Below are 20655 nucleotides of genomic sequence, written 5' to 3'. Positions count from 1 at the left end.
GCATTAACACACCGACTTTTGAAAAGTGTGCTAAAATTAAGGAAAAATATTTCTTAATATTTTCATAATTATAAAAATATTTGAACCTAAGAAAAATGTTTTCTACACAAACTACTGTATGGAAAAGCCTTATTTCGTTTTTATAATTTTGCACCCGTTTATGTAAGAGACTATATTAAGCCATGTTGGGTTGCAATGAGATCCAACTGGTTTTTTTTTTTCTCAATTATATTTCACTCCCACATCATATTGTCTCTCTTGGTGACTTTGGACTTCTTCACCTCTCCTGTTACATAGTTGCACATACTGTGTGATAAAGTTTACCAATTATTCTTCCATGCCATATTAAATATATTGTAGTTCAGCTTTACCTTTATTAACCTTTTTTCTGGACCTCAAATGCTTCTCAAGAAATATTAATATTTGTTTACTTATTTTATTCTCCTTATTTTTCTGCTTACCTGTAACCCTAAAATTACCTTCTGGGCCACACACACTACATAAAAAAAATCTTAAATTCTGTGCATGAACTGAAATTGTTAACATTATTCTGAAAGATAAAAAAAAACTGCATCTGAAAATTTCAGATTCACCAGATATTTTTTGGTGCTATAACATAATTTAAAGTAAGTACTCCATTGTGTATAAAGTTATAGCTAAAATTAAAGTCTTCTTTTGAGCTTGGGCCCAATCCCTTCTGTACTGACTGGACATTTACAACATTAAGGCAATTTATTAATTGTAATTTCAATACTCAAAGTGGTTCCTTTTTCACCAGTACTAAAGTACTAATTATTCTCATATCCTAAAATTTGTTGCACGTTGATAGCTACTTAACTGAACTAAAGGGCCTATGTATCATGCTGTGTAAAAAGTGGGGTAAAGCATTACAGATGATGTTGCACAGAGCAACCAAATCAGCAATTATATTTCAACGGGTAGAAAACAAAAGCAAATATCTGATTGGTTGCAATGAGCCGCATCACCGGTAATGCTTTTATACGGCATGATAAATTGACCCCTAAATGTGTGAAATACTGTGTAGGAAAGCAGGACCAAATGTATTAAAGAATTCCAGTATCATTAATATAAAATAAATCAAATGTCCTACCTGCTAAAAGATTCAGGCAGGCAGGAGTAGCCACTTAGTCTAGGGCATGTGGGAAAGCGCTCAGGAGGAGAGCTACAGCAAGCTTAATTGTTCCGATTTGTCGCAGTAGAATTGGCTGCTTTAAAAAGGTCAGAAATTTGTAGGAATTATCTCCCATTTACTATCATTATAATTAGTATTACACTGTCAAAGAGCTTTTTTTTTTAGTTCTACGGATTTGTTACCTCATTGCTTCTAAAGGACACAATGACAGGGAACACATATGCAGGGAGTCTGGAGATTTCATAGGGGTTGTTTTAGAATATGTTTTATGATAAATGACATATTATTTTGTGTCAAGTTTTAAATCATTCATTAATCTTTTGCCTAGGATTTGTTACGAATAATTAAATGTTTTATTAGACTTAAACCAGACCTAGTCTAAAAATACTTATTTTAAAAAAGCAGCATGTTTTGCCAGAAAACTATAAAATTGGCATAAAATAAAATATCTACTTTGTTAAAAGGGGATTCTCAACTTCATATAAAAATGCATTAGGTTATACTTCATTATACTTAATTCATTTATTTATTTTGCATGGGGTTTTTTATGTTTCATTATTGTTTTTATTAAGAAGGCAGAATAGTTACATAGTTACATAGTCAACCCAATTTAACTATGTAAATATGTAACTATTCTGCCTTCTTTAAAAAAAAAAAAAAAGGGGGCAAAGGTTGTTCTCCGGTGCTGTACCAGGGGAAGTTTATCCAAACAAACAAAATAATATAGTGTAGTATTTAGTGCTAAAATTGTATCATCCAAGTAAAAAAAGCAGGTTAATTTTCACTTTAAAGGGGACATGTCGCCCAAAAAAATTATTCCAAATACTATTTTATGATATTAGTCAAGCAAAATAAACTTGATTTACACTGTATAAATTATTTGAATCTTGTTTCGTTTGGTCTGGGAACTCATAATTATAACAAGCAGGCAGACACCATTTTGTGGACACTGTTATTAAGGCAAGTCTTGCATCATCTCAAAATCTTGTTTATGCACCAGAATGGGGGGTCCGATGTCCATCCCCATGCACTGGCTACACAATTAAATGGTAAACAGAGGGGGGGGAAAGTGAGGAGATATCTAGTAAGTGGTGAATGGAAAGTGAAAGTAATTGCCTGCTCCGCCTCTATGCCTAAGGCATAGAAGAAAGGCAGGCAATATTTGAATGACAGCTGAGATTTTTAAATGTGTTTACAGCAGCTATGAATGTTTAAATAAAAAAAAGAATTTGGATTTCATGTTTAAATTGAAAAGGACTTTTATTATACAGATTTTTATGTCGGGATGACAGGTCCACTTTAAGGAAGTGTAAGAATTAATCCCCATTACCTCCACAATGCAAATATGCTGCAAATAGTGTGAATGGGTACTCAAAATACATCAAACAACGCTGTACATGTCATCTACGGTCTTTAGATAAGAGCAGGAACAGCACGCTAATTGTATAAAAGAGTTTTTTAATGTTACATAGAAAAGAATTGCACTTACAAATTGTTAACTTCAAATGCGTCCATCATTCCAGCTGCAATGGAAGATTTTTTTTTCTTTTTTCTCCACCATATTTTTTATGGTCAGGTACTTCCTGATGGCATCACAATCGACACATTTCGGTTGGCATTCTCTGAGATCATCTTTGAGGAAGTCAGAGAAGCAAAAGCAAAGCACCATACGCCTAAGCAAAAAAAAAAACCCTGAAACTGAAAATTAAGTATGTCTTTAAATACGGTTGTGTACATCATATTTAAACGCGGATCTTTCCCCTTAGTAATGAAAAGCTTCTATAAGCTTTTTCTATAAGCCCATTAAAATGGTTTCTGGCAGCATTATGCCAAAAGTATTTTCTTTAAGTGCACTTGGCAAAGTACTTTACATGTATATGAGAAAGAAACAAAATAAGTTTCGACATATGTCGACAATTAGTTGTCCAGAGCTTTAAAGTCACATGACTTTAAGGTTTTTGAATTTGGTTAGGCTAAAGGCACACCAGGTTGTTTCTACACAGGCAAAGAAATATCCAATCCTAGCAGGTCCATTCCCATCCTCTTTATACCTGTGCATTGACAGGTATGGCGTTGGCTCGTCTGCACACAATGTAGAAGACTTAATTGTGGAAATGCATAAGAAAAAACACTTGCATGCTATTGGTTCCAGAATTCTTAATCGGCTTGTAGTAGGGTTGCCACTTTCTTTACTGACGAACTACAGGCAGGGGGGCAGGGCCATGATGTATGGGGGCTGGATGTGATGTAATGGGGGTGGGCCCGTGACACAAGGGTGTGTGTCGCTGTGTCTGGGCGGGGATATGATGCGGAGATTGGTCGATCGCCACGTCAATCTTAGGAAATCCTGCCCGGTTTTCCTCATTTCCTTAAAAAAAACGGCTGTTCAGGTCAAAACCGGACAGGTGGCAAACTTAGCTTGTATTAAACCATTTCAAAAAGCAGGATAACAGAATTAATTATTTGCGACAACATCATCAAAATCATGAATGTATCCCTTCAAGCTTCAAACCAGCTTGCCACATTATGAAGATTATAAAGATATTTTATTTTACGGATGACTACAAAAATAGATTAAAACATTCTAACTTTCTCTAACAGAACCATTTTCTGCTTTTAACATTTATTTTATAACTTAATTATTTTTGTAAAAACTGAGCTTTTTGCAGTAAAGCATTTATAAAAAGGCTTTTGAACAAAAGGACCATGGAATACTACCACGTAACATTACTATGGCAACCTTTAGTAGAATATGATGTGACTGTTCAGTTGAACTGTGTAGCTGTTTATACACAACAAACATGTATGTATAAGCATCAAACATCACAAGTAGATCAAACACCAAATTGAATAGGTGGCACAGGTGCTCCTGCCCCAGGCCCTCAGTTCAAGGGAGCGGACATCCCGTATATAGGGAAGCAAAATGTTGGAGCAAGGCACTCAAATAGGTCACACATGGATCAGACTAATCTTGAGTAAAAATGGAAATTTTATTTGTATAAACAACTCATTCCTGATGCGTTTCGTGTCTAAGACACTTAGGGGCCGATTCACCAAGGTTCGAATATCGAGGGTTAATTAACCCTCGATATTCGACTGGGAATTAAAATCCTTCGACTTCGAATATCGAAGTCGAAGGATTTAGCACAGATAGTACGATCGAACGATCACAGGATTATTCCTTCGATCGAACGATCGAATCTTTCGATTCGAAGGATTTTAATCCAACGTTTGAAGGAATATCCTTTGATCAAAAAAACTTAGGAAAGCCTATGGGGACCTTCCCCATAGGCTAACATTGAGTTCGGTAGGTTTTAGATGGCGAACTAGGGGGTCGAAGTTTTTTTTAAAGAGACAGTACTTCGATTATCGAAATTCGAAGTTTTTTTACTTCGAATCCTTCACTCGAAGTTAGTGAATCGGCCCCCACGTCATAGGCATAGAAACGTCTTAGACACGGAACTTTGGATCATGCTATAATTGGGTGATATCTAAGATTGCAGTCTTTTGTTTAATGTAATTTTGGTTATAATATGGATTTACCTATGAAAATTAAAACATTTCTCCCCTCAAAATTTGCAGATGCTCCGGTCGAAGCCCCTGCTTTAAATGGAAATACATCTGCTATAGCGGCAGTAAATGATGACTTAGATATATTTGGTCCAATGGTCTCTAACCCCATTCCTGTTTCAGCTGCTCCTCCAACACAGGTAAATATGGTTTTCTAGATAAAATTAATTTGTTGCTTGGTCTTCTTGGTCACAGTTGCTTTTTGATATTTATTGAATGTGATTGGGAAATAGCTTACTGTTTGTTGAATACATTTGCCTACAGACTATCATGGTATGCACATTTGTATGTAATTATTATGTCTTCTACCTTAAGAGGTTATTTATAAAAGGTTGAGTTTTAGAAGTTTGTGAGGTTTTTATACCTTCAATGAACTCACAACTGGAATTGCTTCAATTCATCAAGTTTTCATGCTAAATCCACTGGAAAATAACAGAACATCATGAAGGCACATGTTCAAATTGTTCAAGGGACCTCTGCCACTAACTTTGCATGACCTCGACAGGTTTGAGCTGGAGTATTTTGGATTCAAGCTATACCTTTTATATCTATATGGAACCTTCTTAACTTCTAGCTGATCCAGGAAGGAAAAAAACCATTTTCTGAAGCCTCTCTGATTTGGCAATTTGACCAGTCCCTGGATCAACTTGTACTAAAAGCTATTTTCAATAACCCTGTATTCTCTCACTTGCTAAAAAGCCATCCAACAAATGTAATATTACAATTTTTATGAAGCTGTATTAATCTGGCCTTATCCCTCCATCCCAACATTTCTGACTCTGATTCTTAATTACTATAAAAGAAATAACGGGGATAAATCGAAAACACACAAATACTACAAAACCCACATGGGTGGGCAAGTGTCCATTTTTTCTGTTAACATTGATAAGTACGCCACTATCACCACATGATTACATATAAAATATAACATAATTCAAAACTGAAGTGCAGTTTTGTTAGGCTGGATACAATATCTTAATCATTGCCTACAATTTAGATAGATTTGTCATCTCAACCCTGCTGTACCATATGTAACTATTGTGCTTTAATTTCTTAATACCCAAACTGTCGTTGGACCAGACCAGAAGCAGGTTGTTATGTTGAATTGCAGACTGCACAGTTCTGGACTGATGACTGTGTGCTGATGTTGGTGAATAACAATCAACCTGCTATTCCATTTTTAGCTAGTGAGTACTGGTGCAATTGCAACAGAGATTGATCACTCCTAGTATTCATCATGTATATAATCTGTGCTTTAGATAAATTCAGTGTTGGAAAATCAATGTAGGGTGGGGTTACTTTTGAGAATATGCCATGTGAATGGTTACTTCTCTCTTAATTACATGGAACAAAAAACATAATTTAAAAAAAATAGCTTCTCAGATTTACAATATTATTATTTTCATATATTTACAACATTATTTCTATACATCTATTCTTGATTTTTTCCTTGCACAGGTCACTTCTACCAACCCTGCAAGTAGCACTGTATCTTCGTCATCTGGCGACCTGGATTTGTTTACAGATCAGACAACAAAAACTGAAGACACCCAAAAAAAGCCATTGTCTAAAGACTCCATCTTGTCTCTTTATGGCACAGCAAATATGCAGCAGCAAAACACTACAGGTATATAGTATTCAAATGGATTTCTTGGACATATTGTTGGTAATACTTATGTAAAGTTTTAGAAATGTTCTATTGCATGCATTAAGTCTAAGATAAAGCACTTTAAAATTGCATTTTAAATGCAAATCATACTGTAGGGGTATATTTTTATCTGTATTTTATTTAACTTGTAATTTATCGTATATATGAAAGCTCTTGAATTACAAATGTTTACATTTGTTGCATTGTACAAGCACAATTGTTAGAACAATTTGAAAGAGACTTAAAGAATGAGCTAGTTTTGGGGGCCTTAATTCTACATTCTGTTAGCTTTGGACATTACCATTACCCTTGAATCGCGCAACCCTTACAACAAATGGCTCATTAATGAAATAGTGGCAGCTGACGGAACATACAAAGCCATATTTTTCCTGGTATTCCATTATAATACAAGGGCCTGCAAAATGTCAGTTTCGAAACTAGTTAGAGAGTCTTTCTCTCTGTGAATCTCCAGCTTGAGATACAGCAAACAGCAGGTAGGAACTAAAAAATTAGCAACAGTTACTGACACTCATTATCTTATTCTACTACTATACTATTTAATATCTTATTATACTATAGTACAAAGGCTTGTGATGCTGATCTAGCTGTTGAACTAGCCATAACACCAACATTCATTTTCTATATACTTTATTTTTTGTTTTCTGGAAATACTTGCATCAGAACTGCATGAAATTGCATATGAGTTCTATTTGTACAAAATAATGTTGTATTTTTGTGTTTTTGCAGGGATGTTCATGGGTTCTTCACCTATGCCATACTCAGCACAACCATCTGCCAGTTTCCAAGCCTTTCCCTCCATGGGGGTTCCTATTGCTGCTGGTGGTATAATGGGAAATATGATGGGACCATCAGTACCAGGCATGGGACAGAATGCTGGAATGATGGTAGGAATGGGTATGCCTAATGGCTTTGTGGCAAATGCCCCAGCTGGTGTTATGGGACTTCCACCATCTATGATTGGACCGCAAGCTGGAATGGTGGGAAATATGGCCACACCACCAAATAAGTTTGGCATGCCTCAGACTCAACCATCCCCTTGGAATCTTTCTCAGGTATAGATTTTGAACCATACCTTTAGTTTTGTGCTCACAGAATATGGGTGTGGTTTATGAATTTCAGATTGTGGTTAAAACTCAAGAAATACACCAGGGTTCTCTGCAACTGCATGTGTGCCAGTATCTCTTTTCCAGTTCAAAACTTGTGGACTCATGCTGGAATGTTATGACACATACAGTATATTGACTATAACTGCATACCGATTTCGATCTACAGTTCAGTCCATAAATATTTGGACCAAAGCTGAAAGTCTGCAGTTCAACTGCATCTGAGTTGTTTCATTTAAAATTCATTGTGGTAATGTACAGAACCAAAATTAGAAAAAAGTTGTCTCTGTCCAAATATTTATAGCCCTAACTGTAGATCGAAATCGGCATGCAGTTACAGTCAGTACACTGTATGTGTCATAACATTCCAGCATAAATCCACAACTTTTGGTACATGCCCTTTGTACTATCAGTTATATATTTAGGTTTTTTTTTCCCTGAGGAAGATAACTATGATGTGATTAAACGTTGGATTTCCTTTTGTTTGTCTATTAAAATCAGTTACTCTAACTGAGCCTGACCCTGAGAGTGCGGTATTTTTTTTGTTAACATATATATATATATATACAAAAGATAGAATATATATATATATATATAACAAGGGAAAGTTGTGCTCACCACTATTTTTTAAAACCATTAGGCGGGGGTGCAATGAGGGTGTGACCACAAAATACATATAGTCAACTACAAGAGGTCCTCTGCACTCAACCCATTATCAATATATTTAAGACAGAGACATTTTGTGCATACTGCTACTAAGGCATTTTTTAGTAGCAGTATGCACAAAATGTCTCTGTCTTAAATATATTGATAATGGGTTGAGTGCAGAGGACCTCTTGTAGTTGACTATATATATATATATATATATATATATATATATATATATATATATATATATATATATATATATATATATATATATATATATATATACTTCTCTTCTCTTGTTGTAAGCAGCGCACACTGGATGATTTTTTAAAAGATTAATTTATTTTTCAAAATATTAAAAGCATAAAGCAAGATTTTATGCTTTTAATATTTTGAAAAATAAATTAATCTTTTAAAAAATCATCCAGTGTGCGCTGCTTACAACAAGAGAGAAGTGGATATTCGATATAGCGGCGGCACCTGGTTACTTCACCTTTGAGGTGTGCGCATGGCCTCACCTGGTCTCATTATATATATATATATATATATATATATATATATATATATATATATATATATATATATATATATATATATATATATATATATATATATATATATATATATATATATATATATATAGACAAACGCTCGCACTCTGATCCATTCTTGGAGATACTGTGGGTGCTGGGTCAAAGCTTCAGCATACAATCATTGGATAAGGACCTGCACTCCAATGTTTCGTGAAAAAAAGGTTTTTATTTCAACTTGTGCATCCAACGTTTCGGCCCATGCCTGGGCCTTTATCCTTGATAAAGGCCCAGGCATGGGCCGAAACGTTGGATGCACAAGTTGAAATAAAAACCTTTTTTTCACGAAACATTGGAGTGCGGGTCCTTATCCAATGATTTTATATATATATATATATATATATATATATATATATATATATATATATATATATATATATATATATATATATATATATATATATATATATATATATATACACCATAGTAAAAAGGGCATGCACCAAAAATATAACAAGTTGTAGTCCAGCAACAACAAGACTACAAAAATGTACCAGCACTACTCTTTGCAAAATAATTCCAGATTTATTGAAAGATTGATGTTTTGGTCTGTATTCAGACCTTTTTCAAGTGCATACAGCAAAACATCCTTAAATACCCAGTGCTGCTGTGTATGTATGTATGTATGTGTGTGTGGATAGATAGATAGATAGATAGATAGATAGATAGATAGATAGATAGATTAAACATTACAGAAAAAACTTAGGGAACCCCTCTCATCCTGCATAATAATTTACTCCACTTTCAACAAAAAAGATAACAGTGGTATGTCTTTCATTTCCCACGAACATCTGACTACTAGGTTGTTTTATGAACAAAGATGTTTAGTGAAGCAGTATTCAGTTGTATGAAATTAAATCAAATGTGAAAAACTGGCAAAAATTTGGGTACCCTTGTAATTTTGCTAATTTGAATGCATGTAACTGCTCAATACTGATTACCAACACCAAATTGGTTGGACTAGCTCGTAAAGCCTTGAACTTCATAGTCAGGTGTGTCCAATCATGAGACAAAGTTATGTAAGGTGGCCAATTGCAAGTTGTGCTTCTGTTTGTTTCCCCTCTGAAGAGTGACAGCATGGGATCCTCAAAGCAACTCTCAAAGATCTGAAAACAAAGATTGTTCAGAATCATGGTTTAGAGGAAGGCTACTAAAAGCTAGCTTAGAGGTTTAAACTGTCCATTTCAACTGTAAGTAATGTTATCAGGAAATGGAAGGCCACAGGCACAGTTACTCTAAAACCCAGGTCTGGCAGGCCAAGAAAAATACAAGTGTGGCATATGCGGAGGATTGTGAGAATGGTTACAGACAACCCAAAGATCACCTCCAAAGACCTGCAAGAACATTTTGCTGCAGATGGTGTATCTGTACATTGTCCTACAATTCAGTACAATTTGCACAAAGAACATCTGTATGGCAGGGTGATGAGAAAGAAGCCCTTTCTGCCCTCATGCCACAAACAGTCAGGGGTTGTATGCAAAAGCTCATTTAGACAAGCCACAGTCATTTTGGAACAAAGTACTTTAAAATTTAGTTATTTGGTCATAACAAAGCGCTTTGCATAGTGGAAGAAGAACACCACATTCCAAGAAAAACACCTGCTACATACTGTCAAATTTGGTGGAGGTTCCATCATGCTGTGGGGCTAGTTCAGGGACTGGAACCCTTGTTAAAGTTGAGGGTTGGATGAATTCAACCCAATATCAAGAAATTCTTCTGGATAATGTTCAAGCATCGGTCACAAAGTTGAAGTTAAACAGGGGTTGGATATTCCAACAAGACAATGACCCTAAACACACTTCAAAATCTATTTTTGCATTTATGCAGAGGGAGAAGTACAATATTCTGGAATGGCCATCACAGTCCCCCGACTTGAATATCATCATAAATCTATGGGATGATTTGAATCAGGCTGTCCATGCTCAGCAGCCATCAAATTTAACTGAACTGGAGAGATTTTGTATGGACGAATGGTCAAAAATACCGCCATCCATCATCAAAAGCTATAGGAGGTGTCTAGAGGCTGTTATATTTGCAAAAGGAGGCTCAACTAAGTATTGATGTAATATCTCTGTTTATGTCTGTCACTGCTGAAATACTACTGTTTCCATAAGGCATGTTATATATTAAAAGAAAGTTGCTACTTGAAAGCTCAGCCAATGATAAACAAAACTCCAAAGAATTAAGTGGGGTTCCCAAACTTTTTCTTATGACTGTATTTAATCTCCTGCATTCTGCTTCATGGCAGTTTGTTGAGTGATGATTATGCAGCATATATATTCATATTTTAAAAAAAAATGTATCTGGAAATATTGCATAGTGTAGGTGAAATGTGACAGTCATGGGTGACTGTCAGTATTCTCTTACCAAGACTCTGATGTTAAGACTAATTAGCAGTGAGCAGGTGGTGATAGGAAACTTTTAAATTAGTTTTAAATGGCGCCCACGTGCAAATATTAATATAATAGCTTAACGTTTTTATCACTCCAAGATTTTATGCAGATGTCTAACTGGAAAAAAATATATATTTATTTCTATGTTCTTTTTGAAGGAGCACATTTCTGTGAAATGATACAAAGTTGGCCCTCCAGTTACACCCCTGGGTACTGGGGCACATTGTGTTAAATTACAGAAACTGCTTGTCAATTAAGCAGTTTTTGTCTGGATTAGTTGTTATTCTAAACCACCCAATATGTGATTGAACGAATATTAATAGCTACAACATCTTCTTAAATTGTGAGATAAAATATTAATTCTGAAAGGCAATGTGCTTGTGTGCCTTTGGGGCTGTATTAATTAATAGAAACAGTTTACAAATGCTCTGTTGTGTAAAAATGTCCACACAAACTTTATCTAAATTGCTATGCATGCCCTTTTTATCTTTTCCAAAGCTTAATTTTGAGGAAAAGAAATATCTTGCCTTTTTGATCTAAATTGAGTGGTTCCCATTTGTCTGATAGGCACATTACCAGCAATAAATCACACTTAGAGGTTTCGGTCAAAGGGAGAAGGTACTGTATTGCCATTAACCTTGTGATCATAAAATGAACAAAGCTATTATAATTATACCCACTACTATCATATGTTTCCGATGTCCCATTTTGTGGCTCTTATCTTTCCCATGTAAACCTGCAATTTTACAGATAGCAGTTGGCTGTTTATTTAATGTGACATGTTGGAAATAAAAATATTTATCTTATGATAGTGCTTGGGGTAGATTAGAAGCAGCTATTCTTTATGTCTTTCAGGCACTACCTCAGGCTTTTCTGTTCTTTATTAAGCTGATGCTTCTGACACAGGCAATTTACTGTTGTGGTGACCCGCTTACCAAATGAATATTTAAGTAACCTCTAAAAGAGACAACTTCAGATATACTGTACAAACATTAATCTATGCATTAACCATAATGGTTGGCTTGTAGAAGCATGGTTTTCAAGTTCCCACAGCACATTTTATTGCCTGTAATATCCAATGGTTGTTATTTCTCAAAATGTCAATGTAAAATTAAGGAGCAGACTCTATGTAGGAGGTAATAAATACTTTTAACTTCTTCATACCCCAAATTTTCGTGCTTGAGAAAATGGACTAAAATAACTTTTATATAGTTGTTACAGCCTTTTCAGTCTATCACCCATTATCCAGGACGCTCAAAATTACAGAAAGACCATCTCAATTAGACTCTGTTTTAATCAAATAATTCAAATTTTTTATTTTATTTTTTTCTTTGTAAAAACAAGCGAGTACCTTCCTTGTACTTGATTCTAACAAGCTGCATAAGCCATATTGGTGGCAAACAATCCTATTGGGTTTATTTAATGTTTATGCTGATACATTTAATTTTATTTCATGTTTATGTCGATCCAAATTACAGAAAGAGGCCTAATAGAACCCTATTTGTAAAACTTGTGCAGGAATCGGATTTACTGTTATGAATTAGTGGACCTGGGGGCAAATTCACTAAGCGCCGAACGCTAGCGTCAATTCGCTAGCGTTGGGCATTTTCGTTACTTCGCAAATTCACTAACGAACTCTGGCGTAAATTCGCTAGTGTTACTTCGCACCCTTACGCCTGGCGAATTTTCGCTACGGATGTAACTACGCAAATTCACTAACGCGCGCAGTGTACTGAACGCTACCTTTTACGCTAGACTTCCTTCGCCACCTCAGACCAGGCGAAGCGCAATAGAGTAGATAGGGATTGCTTCAAAAAAAGTTCAAATTTTTTTCTAAGTCCCAAAAAACGCTGGCGTTTTTTCTATATTATGGGTGATAGGCTGAAAAAGATCGAAAAAATTTTTGGGGCTCCCCTCCTTCCCCCCTACATTTCCTAACTCATGGCAACTTAACTATACAGCGGGCACATGTGTAGGGCAAAATAAAAATTTTATTTGATGTTTTGAAGGTTTCCCAGGCATTTCTAGTGATTGTACATATTCCTCCATTGAAATTTGAATTTGGCGCCGTATGCAAATTAACCATCGCTAGCGTAACTTCGCTTCGCTTAGCGAATCAACGCTAGCGCAACTTCGCAACCTTACGCTACCCCTGAGCGCAACTTCGGATTTTAGTCAATTTGCAAAGCACTGGCGAAACTACGCCTGGCGAAGTGCGGCGAAGTTACGCCTGGCGCAACTACGAATCTTAGTGAATTTGCCCCCTGGTGTTTTCTAGATAAGGGGGAATTGTGCTTCGATGCTACCAGAGAACAATTGAACTTTAAAAGAACAGTGAGGAAATTTTGCCATCAATGAATTAATGCTTGTGTAGTTAATATCAAGTAGACGGTACTGTCTTATATTAATATATATATATATATATATATATATATATTACTCAAAAATTGAGAATGATTTGTTTAAAAGATTCTAGATAGCTGGTTTGTTGATAATAGATGCCATGTATGTACTAAATAAATTCATACTGACCAGATGAATGTGAGGGAAAATATAGGAAGAAATGTTTTGCTTTAAGAGGTCACTATTAGGCAGTGCCTTGATGATAATTAATAGAGAGAGAATGTAATTTTGCTAAAAACTATTTTTTTTTTGTCCTTGTTGCATGCAGTGTTATTGTTTCCCATCCTCTCCTACCTTTCCCTAAATGTATCCATATTTATTGAATAACACCTTTATAAGCACTTTAATAACCATTTTGTCCTTGCACAATGCTTTAGCGTTAGCAATTACACATTTATGTATTACCTTGCTGCAAAGGTAGCCCTGGAAAATAGAAACCATCCCTTCAATGAAATCCAGAAATTAATATAATTTTCTTTTATTTGCTTTCAATTTAACAATACATTTTTGATTGAGTTTGCAGTAACATGTGTACTGGATAATCATACATTAAACGTGCATTATTTGTGTAGAATTATACAGTACTTAAAATAAATTATGTGTGCAAAGAGAATGGCCCTTATTACCCATTTAAAGGGAACCTCAGAAATAAAATTTTAGTATTAGATATAATTCTCATGGAAATAAGAAAATTTCTAAATGTTCTTTCCAAATTCTGAATTCTTCAATATCTGTCTTTTTTTCATGCAGGAGTCGTAGTCAGATTTTGATGGACAGTAGGGTCATAAACATTGTTGTCCCCTTTGCCTAGTCAATGTATTTGAGCTAAATGTGCTTCAAAATAACAAACTTTGGCAAAAAAACCTGCATGTAGAAACACAATATAGAATGTATTGATTATATTTTAAAATATGTTCCATGAGATGAAGCTTATAATGTATTTTTATTGGTGCTATAGTATCCCTTTAAAAAGCACTTGCTTTTGGGGCCTGGCCTTGTGACAATTAAATCAGAAAATCACATGGGCAGTGCAGAGCGCATGCAAGTTAGGGGATGGTGTCTATTTGCCTCCCCTTGCCCACCACTCACGGATACCCAACACCATATGTAAAGTGCAAAAGCATAGCAGATTACGAGGCAAATTCACTAAGATTCGTAGTTGCGCCAGGCGGAACTTCGCCACACTTCGCCAGGCGTAGTTTCACCAGCGCTCTGCAAATTCACTAAAATCCGAAGTTGCGCTCAGGGGTAACGTAAGTTTGCGAAGTTGCGCTAGCGTTGATTCGCGAAGCGAAGTTACGCTAGCGATGGTTAATTTGCATACGGCTCCAAATTCAAATTTCAATGGAGGTATACGTACAATCACTACAAATGCCTGGGAAACCTTCAAAACATCAAATAACATTTTTTTTTTGCCCTACACATGTGCCCACTGTATAGTTAAGTTGCCATGAGTTTGGAAATGTAGGGGGGAAGGAGGGGAGCCCCAAAAAAATGTTTCGATCTTTTTCAGCCTATCACCCATAATATAGAAAAAACGCCAGCGTTTTTTGTGACTTAGAAAATTTTTTAACTTTTTATGAAGAAATCCCTATCTACTCTATTGCGCTTCACCTGGTCTGAGGTGGCGAAGGAAGTCTAGCGTAAAAGGTAGCGTTAAGTACACTGCGCGCATTAGTGAATTTGCGTAGTTACGTCCGTTGCGAAAATTTGATAGGCGTAAGGGTGCGAAGTAACACTAGCGAATTTACGCCAGCGTTCGTTAGTGAATTTGCGAAGTAACGAAAATGACCAATGAATTGACTAGCGAATTGATGCTAGCGTTAGGCGATTCGGCGCATAGTGAATTTGCCCCTACATGTTTTTGCGCTTTGTTTACTGGATACAATGACCCCTTTAAATTACCCCCTTAAGGTGGCCATAGACACACAGATATTATCATACAAAACAAATTTGTGTACAATATTCAGTGCGTGTATGATGGGAGATGAGCCGACCAATATTGGCAGAAGACTTTGATATCGGTCTGCTCTGAACGGCCAAGGCGGAAAATTTTGATTGGGCGCCTTTGAAGGCACCCAAACATCGTCCTATGTTAGTGCTGAATCGTTGGATACAGGGAGAATTCTATTGTTTATACCTGTATATCGGACGATTCAGCTGTATGCGTGCGTATTGAAACAAACAATCTTTCTAGGAAAGATCCTTTCCAAGAAGGTTCGTAATTGTTATGTCTATGACCACCTTTATGTTTTTTTCTTGGCTTTCATACTGCCAAAAGTGGCATAAAAAGACAAAACTAGGAGGATATTCACAGCATGCTAAAATGTAAGTTGTACTCTCTTGGAGCAGTTTGTGAGAACTTTGCAAAGGTTATGTCACAATCAGTAAGTTATGCCCTTAAATTGAGGCCATAATTGCCATTTGTAATGTAAAATCAGGAAGGCGCCATAAGCCTTCGAGAGATAAACTACACAGGAGATTTTGTAGAAGAAGATAATAGTACATAATATTTAAAAGTATATAAATACTTTTTTGTTACTATTCTGCTGGAGTGAACCCATCCATTTTATAGTGAGTAATGCTTCATTTGCACTCTAGACTTTTAGCAGTTTATATTTATGCAGCATGAAGAGAGTTTACATAAATGAAAAACATGTTTTGTCGTGGTGGTTAAAAGATAAATTGCATTGGGCTGCAAATAAGATGCACTTACAATTTCCATGTGATGTCACAGGGATAAATTATCTGCATGACTTCCTTGTTGGACCATGTTGCAACCCCAGCCAGCACTATTTTTAGGCGTTAACTGAATGTGGTTTTCTTTTGATCTTTTTCTGGGATTTTGCAACATGGATTCCTTTACAGACACGTTTAATAAGTTCATGTTTTTCTCACAACTTTTTTCTCCTTGTGGTTGTAATTCTCACATGCAAGGATACATTTGGAACATTGCAGATGGCTTACAAGCTAATATTGATGTGCAGAATAGTGAAACCTACTCCAGCCTTTAAGTAACATGCTTTTGGAAATGATAAATAGGGTGCGCTTTACTCTCTGTTTCGAAGCAGAGCAGTGGAAGCAGCTTAGAAACATTATGCTCCTATTTGTTCAAGCGGCTTCAGGAGAGGTTTCCGGGATAGTAGTTGTCAGGTTACCTGCCTAGTGTTCTGTTAATAAGCTGACAAGATTTGCCTTTGTTTGCTTGATATCAGCTGGTGGAGGTTGACATTATCCAAATTGCTGTGCAGTCATAAAGAGAGGCTATTGCTTATTACAGTCACAAGTTTGAGGGGACTTGCAAATATAATAAATGACTTGCCTCATTTTTTTAAGTTACAAATTGAAATATAAAATCTATTTGCCCTTCTGAAAAAAGGGATTTCAGTACAAGATTCTGTTAGAAGAGAGCTGTTAACTGATGCATTTTGAAAACCACATGCTTCCCCATGTCCATATCCGTTTAATAATGATTTAAATTTCCATTTTCTTCTAACACTAGGAAAGAATGCAAGGATTCCATTACTCTTGTATTAACAGATACATTTATTAAGGTTTGTAAAGACAGCTGTGCTCTTTACATAAATAAGAAAAAAACCTTTGCAATAATTTATTTCCAAACGGAATCAAAATAAACAAATCTACTTACTTCTCAAAATAGCACAATATGTTATGGTATTGCACCTCTGCATTTTCAGTTCTTCATATACATTCTTACAAGGCTTTGTTGTAACTCAAACAGCAACCATTAAGACAACGAACTACTATGAAATAGGGTGGATAGCAAAGGGTTCATTTTTATTTTGTCTGTGGAAAATCCACTGTGGGATCATTATATAGGATCATTGCAAAAATGCCTAATTTGCATTGAGTGCTGGCAAAGTTATTTAATGAAAACAAACATGCACTGATTTGTTCTGCGCTGGATCTCATTGTCGCTGCTTGTGCTTTGATGTGAACATTTGTTCTTGTGCTTTGCAGATGAATCAGCAGATGAGTGGACTTAACATTAATGGAGCAAGCAATATGATGACTTTTGGTCCACCAGCTAACACTGTAGGAGGAGGATGGGCTGGTAATTCCACTGGTCAGACTCTAAGCACACAACTGTGGAAATGAAAGTAACTACTGAGACTTCATGGACTTTCATCCAACATTCCTGGCTTTGATGCACACAATTCTTTGTTTTACCCATGTATATATTAATTTGCTTTCTCTTTCCAGACGGTGATATAAAAAAAAAAGAGAGACCTATTTCAACAGACCTCTTTAGTTTGCGTTGATTGAATCTGATTGTGGTGAAAAGCAGTTCTAGGATACATTTACATATCACTGGAAACAATGTTCTGTTGATTTCACATCTAATATCTAAGGAAGCTGCTTAACCTACATATCTGGTTAATATTGATCAAAATTACTTTTATTACATATAAGGGACTGAACCATGTCACTATTATCATAGTAAAAAAAATAATTCTTTATTCTTTCTCACTTATTACTTCAATTTATATTGTATCTGGATTTTATTTTATTCTTCAGACTGAGTGTAAATGTATCATTGAACAACATACTCGTTAAGCTGTTCATTTACAAATAACTGTGATGTTGTTATGGTGTGCTAAGCTAAGCACCACAATTCAGGAGGGAGTATAAGCCTGGATGCTACGATAGCTGTTTTCTATTTCATACATTCTAATTGGCCAGTCTAATTTATCCTAAAAGGATTTATCGACATAATTGTGCATATAGTATGCACGTAGAGGATTGTTATGAATATCCCTGATGGGCTAAGTGTTTTTCTTCCTGTAATGTACATCCAGGTTTATAACCTTCATTGTGTTTACATTTTAAGGTGCCTAGTATTAATGAGATTACCCCTGTATTAAATCAGAAAAATCACAGAATGTTTGTATTTTATGTAGCCTCTGGTTTATTACCTATTTCTGACAAGGAAACAAGTTACAATGTATGCTGTACTTTTGTGAGTGTATTGTTCTGCAATATTAGCTTATGGAACCTGTACTCTCAGTAGGTAGAGCCTTGATGTAAACAGACAGAAGCATCAAGAAAATAACGCTGTTTTCCTGAAGGAAACTTTGCAGTGGAAAGAGGAGAGGTGTGGCACATGCATACAGCGTTCCAAGGACCATGACATTTAAATGAAGTCTTAAAAGTTCCACATAGGGTTGTTCTGTTCATTTGAAGCTTTAATTCAAGTTCAGCAAATGATCACAGGGTAAAGAATCTTCACAATCACTGGTTTTGTGTCCATTGCAAAAGTTTAGGGCATCCTAACACGAATTGGCCTTGATCATACCTCAATTTTAATTGTATCCTGAGGATGTTTGGGCTCATTGGCCAAATTGACCTTCTCTGTTCTGGTGTGCCACACAAGGACCTGCAACAGAATAGTACAACTCCGTTATTTATTTTTAAGATTTTGCAAGTAGAACATCATTATTGGATATTGTTACTGGTGCTGTCCACTGCAAAGTCATTTTAGCAATTATTTAAAAATGTACTGTATTTTATTGTAGAAAGGGGTAAATCACAGGTGACTCAATGTTAGAATGTCTAATTTGGAACAAGTTCTTTTTCCCATTATTCCTGTATAGTACATTGTGCAGTGACTAATGATTTTATTAATGTAATGCCCCTTTAAGTAACATGATGAGGAAAAAAAATGTTTCTCTTCAAAATGATTGCTGCGGTATTCTGCATTTCTTTATTCTGTGCACAATCACATCCTAAAAGTGGCAGCTCATATACCATCAATATGCCTCCCCATGACTGTTGAATTGTAATGGTTTTAATTTCCATTTATACTTCCTTTTTTACCATTTTATTTTGCTTTATTATTTACACCATTGAATTTGTGACCATTCTAAAAAAAGAAAAACAAGGACAAGATTGAAGAGTAGAAACATGTTGATTTTATTCCCCCCCCCCCCACTGATATGATATATACACAGCATTAAGAGTTGCTTCACCTAGGCTTGTGGATTTGTGCCTGGTCCAAATGGCTATGAAACTAGTGCAGACATACTGCCAGGATTAAACGTTATTAAATAAGTGTATTTTATCTTCCCTTTGACAGTTCTAAGGACTGAATGTAGTATTATATAAAATGGTAAACAAGTTATGAAAAATAAAAATTCTGTTGCATTTGTGCTTGTACCTTTGTGCAGTTGTTGGCCTTTGGCTCAAGTTCATCCACTTTTGTAATCTGTTTCAAAAAATCTGATTCTTGCATTCCTGGTTGAGAGCCACGCCGTTTAAACACTGCTTTTGGACTGGAAAGTATCACTTGAAGGCTTACTGCAAAACCTTAAAACAGTCAAAAATACAGTTGATTATTTTAGTTTTATGGTCAGCCATTATACCAACTGTATCTAACTGATCTATCTGAGATGCCACTATTTCATACATTGTGTTGCAATACTTGTACAGTAAATCTTGCATTTCAGTTTTCAGGACTTGGAGAACCTAAAATGTCAATTTATTAAAATAATGTTGCATTGCAAAAGTACTCTGGAAAGTGGATGGGAATACTTCAGTTCATATCTGAAAATTACAGGTAACCTCTATATGTTTTAACGTATCAAAGATACATTATTAGCAAGCTAAATTAAGCTTTTGTATAGAAATCTTTCCAGTGATGCACTAACACACACATACATGCACATTCGAAAGCAAAAATAGGTAGTACACTTTGGGCAGATTAAGGTTTGAGTTGTTTTTTCCATGAAGATTCGAGTTTTTCGGGTTGCAGTTTCTGTTTAAAACTCACACAATTTTTCTAGACTTATTATACCCCGACCCTAGAAATAGCTTAAATCCGAAAATAAACCATCTAAAACCTGTCAAGTTCATGTAGAAGTCAATAATGAGGTCCCTTGAACTATTTGAAGAGGTTAACAGCCTGCTTGGTCGAGGGTTTTGGCAGAAAACTCAAAATATTCTCGCAATTCAAGGTTTTTTTTGCCGCTGAAAACTCTATTAACTTGAGTTTTCAGGTTGTAAGATTCGAACTCGCAGAATTGGATTTTTCACATTCAAGTTTACACTTAAATATGATACCATTAAGTTTTGAGTTCATTCGAGGTAAAAAAAAACTCTAACTCTC

General features: G+C 35.6%; 2 protein-coding genes across 4 annotated transcripts in view; one reads left to right on the top strand and one right to left on the bottom strand.

The window, feature by feature from the left end:
* smap1.L (small ArfGAP 1 L homeolog) overlaps positions 1-19694 on the top strand; it is a 90811-nt gene extending 71117 nt beyond the window's left edge. For both annotated transcript variants that reach the window (XM_018261973.2, XM_018261974.2), the window contains 4 exons: positions 4736-4863; positions 6182-6350; positions 7119-7444; positions 17511-19694. In XM_018261973.2, coding sequence (XP_018117462.1) covers positions 4736-4863; positions 6182-6350; positions 7119-7444; positions 17511-17648 — 761 coding nt within the window. In that variant the 3' untranslated portion in view covers positions 17649-19694. The remainder of the gene's footprint in view (positions 1-4735; positions 4864-6181; positions 6351-7118; positions 7445-17510) is intronic.
* Positions 18138-20655, bottom strand: part of LOC108716933 (galactosylgalactosylxylosylprotein 3-beta-glucuronosyltransferase 2) — a 78926-nt gene continuing 76408 nt past the window's right edge. For both annotated transcript variants that reach the window (XM_041563149.1, XM_018263525.2), the window contains 2 exons: positions 19708-19856; positions 18138-18927 (listed from right to left, as the gene is read on the bottom strand). In XM_041563149.1, the coding sequence (XP_041419083.1) occupies positions 18841-18927; positions 19708-19856 (236 nt within the window). In that variant the 3' untranslated portion in view covers positions 18138-18840. The remainder of the gene's footprint in view (positions 18928-19707; positions 19857-20655) is intronic.

Source organism: Xenopus laevis, chromosome 5L, assembly GCF_017654675.1.
Source record: "Xenopus laevis strain J_2021 chromosome 5L, Xenopus_laevis_v10.1, whole genome shotgun sequence".
Taxonomy (NCBI): domain Eukaryota; kingdom Metazoa; phylum Chordata; class Amphibia; order Anura; family Pipidae; genus Xenopus; species Xenopus laevis.
The sequence above is the reverse complement of the archived record's forward strand: the minus strand, read 5'-3'. Positions and strand labels throughout refer to the sequence as shown.